We start from the raw sequence: 3,050 nt of genomic DNA on the forward strand, positions 1-3,050 counted from the left end.
ATTTGGAAACAGGGTCTAAGTTGCTGAAAGCCTCACTAAGTAGCTGAGGCTGGCTTCGAACCTGTGCGATCCTCCTGTCTCAGCCTCCCAAGCACGGGGATTACAAGTGTGTGCCACCACGCCCGGCTTTAATAACTTTTTAAAGTCAAGTAAAAAAGCATGTCAAAAATATACATTAAGTGATTATTGTGCAAGGACTGATTGTGTGTGTATATGTGTGTGTGTGTGTGTGTGTGTGTGTGTGTTTATGTGCAGTATAAGGAATTATTGAATGCAGGAATGTTTTACCTCTGAACTACACCCTCAGCTCTTTTTATTTTTTATTTTGGAAAAGTGTCTCACTGTTATTTCATGCTGGCCTTGAATTACTATCCTCCTATCTCTGCCTCCTATGTACTTGGATTACAGGAATGTGCCACCATGTCCAACTGAAAAGATTAAATTTAAATCTGAATTTTAAATTCTCAATCTTTATATATCGATTTGCCAATAACATTACATAAGCTATTATTAATATATTAAAAGTCCTTTAGTATGTGAAAATAATTTTTATAAGCATATAAGTCAAAGGCTATATGACAATGGATAGGATTTAAAATTTTTTCTTTTATAAATTAAAAAATCTTAACCGGGTGTGGTGGTGCACGCTTGTAATCCCAGCATTTGGGAGGCCGAGTCAGGAAGATTACGGCTCACAGACAGCCTCAGCTACTCAGTGAGGCCCTTTGCAACTCAGTGAGACCCTGTTTCAAAATAAAGAATAAAAAATAGGGCTAGGGGTGTCGCTCAGAGGTAGAATGCCCCTGGGTTCTATCCCCAGTACCACACACAAAAAAATCTTATCCATTGTCATATAATGAGTACTGTGTGCATATATCCCTGAACTTCAACAAAATGTATAATTACAATGCACCAATAAAGAATTTTTTTGCTTTCATAAAATAAATTACTAAAACTCTTTCTCAATTTGGCCTTCTTTCAAGTCTTTGCATTAAAATGAAGATCTAAGTAAAGAAAAATAGCAATGAAGTGTTAGAAGACGCACACACACAGATCTGGATATATATAAGAATAACAAAATAAAAATACATTAATTAGATAAGTAGTTTTACAGTTTCAGCATATGAATAAGAATTTTAATTATATAATGTAGGAAATATATTAAACTTAAAATAACACACAACAATGGTCTTCTAAACATTATTTTTTTTATGGTACCAGGGATGAAACCCAGGGGCACTCTATCTCTGAGCTACACCCCCTGTCCTATTTTTGATTCTTTATTTTGAAACAGGGTCTCACTGCTTTGCAAAAGGCCTCACGAAATAGCTGAGGCTGTCTGTGAACCACGATACTCCTGTCTCAGCCTCCCGGATGCTGGGATTACAAATGTGTACCACCACGCTCGGCAAACATTTATTATTTTAAAAATGAACCTCACACTGATTCATTTTTTTGAAAAAACCATCATTTTACTTATCACGTCTTTGAAGGCTATTTTCACTTGCTTGTTCCTCAGAGTATAGATAAATGGGTTCAAGAGAGGGGCAACAGAGGTGTTTAAAACAGCCACTCTCTTATTAAAACTGGCTGCATCCTTAACAGAAGGGTTGATATACATAAAGATACAGCTCCCATACGAAAGTGAGACCACGATCATGTGGGAGGAGCATGTAGAGAAAGCTCTTTTCCTCTGTTGAACAGAAGGGATTCTCAAAATGGTCCTGATGATGTGTGTGTAGGAAAGAATCACGAGCACCAAGGTGAGGATGAGGGTCACCGCCGCGAGGACAAACTGAACCACCTCTATGAAATATGTGTCTGAACAGGATAAATGCAACAATATAGTATAGTCGCAGCAATAATGATTGATGATGTTGGATGCACAGAAAGGCAGCTGGAGAGTCATCATATGCGGTACGATGACAACTATAAAACCAGAGAACCAGGAACATAGGACAAGTTGAATGCAAAGTCTCCGGCTCATTACCGTGGTGTAGTGCAGGGGTCTGCAAATGGCAACATAGCGGTCGTAGGACATGGCGGCTAAAAGGTAAAATTCAGTTGCTCCCAGAAGGATTGCAAAAAAATACTGAGTGAAGCAACCCGCAAAGGAAATAGACCTATCTCCTGTTCCAATATTGACTAGCATTTTGGGAACAAAGACAGAGGTAAAAGATACTTCCAAAAATGCAAAATTTCGGAGAAAGAAATACATAGGAGTCTGGAGGCGATAATCCAGTAGGGTTAGGATGATGATGGTCAAGTTCCCCATGATACTTAAGATGTAAGTTAGTAGCAGGAAAAGGAAAAGCACAACTTGAAGTGTGGCGTCATTTGTCAGACCAAGAAGAATGAACTCTGTCACTGATGTCTGGTTTCCCATTGTGAACTTCAGGGCAAGTCAAGGTAGACAATAACAATAATAAAACCTGAAATGCAGCTAATCATTTCAATTTTTATTGAAATATAAAAGCGCCAACAAATAACTAGAAGTAAAATTTTAAACTCTATCTTTTTCTGCTATTTATTTTTATAATGAACTGTACCTGAACAATACCAAACAACAACAAAAACACATTTACTTATTTTACTTCATAAATAAAGTTCTGCTTCTTAAAGACAGTCTCAATTATTTCTTGTAAATTATACCTATTTTGTTTTGCCATTTTCTTATTTGTTTATTTGTTTGTTTGTTTGTTTGTTTGTGGTACTGGAGGTGGAACCCGAGGGCATTCTACCTCCAAACTACACCTATTTTTTTTTTTTTGAAACAGGATCTCACTGAGTTGCAAAGACCCTTAGTAAGTAACTGAGGCTGGCCGTGATCACACCACAATCCTCCTGTCTCAACCTCCTGAATGCTGGGATTACAAGTGTGCATGGAATTACAAGCGTGCGCCCTCATGCCTGGCTGCCATTCTCTCACTTGTGAATACTTTCCTTCCTATTTTCTCTGTTCTGATTTTCCTGTTCTTGGCAGCTGCCAGATGTGCATACATGGATCTAAAACAATTTTTGTGGTACTGGGGATTGAACCCAGGAGTGTT

The 3,050-nt window shown here is 37.9% G+C and overlaps 1 protein-coding gene across 1 annotated transcript; it reads right to left on the bottom strand.

The window, feature by feature from the left end:
* Window positions 1-1,447: 1,447 nt before the first annotated feature.
* Window positions 1,448-2,386, bottom strand: LOC308270235 (olfactory receptor 2AP1-like; the record flags this gene model as incomplete). The annotated part of the gene is made up of 1 exon (XM_080706031.1): window positions 1,448-2,386. One exon carries the CDS (start codon window positions 2,384-2,386, stop codon window positions 1,448-1,450), a length of 939 nt encoding a protein of 312 aa, XP_080562157.1.
* Between the last annotated feature and the right edge of the window lie 664 nt (window positions 2,387-3,050).

The sequence above is a fragment of the Muscardinus avellanarius genome (assembly GCF_963383645.1).
Source record: "Muscardinus avellanarius genome assembly, chromosome: 11".
Taxonomy (NCBI): domain Eukaryota; kingdom Metazoa; phylum Chordata; class Mammalia; order Rodentia; family Gliridae; genus Muscardinus; species Muscardinus avellanarius.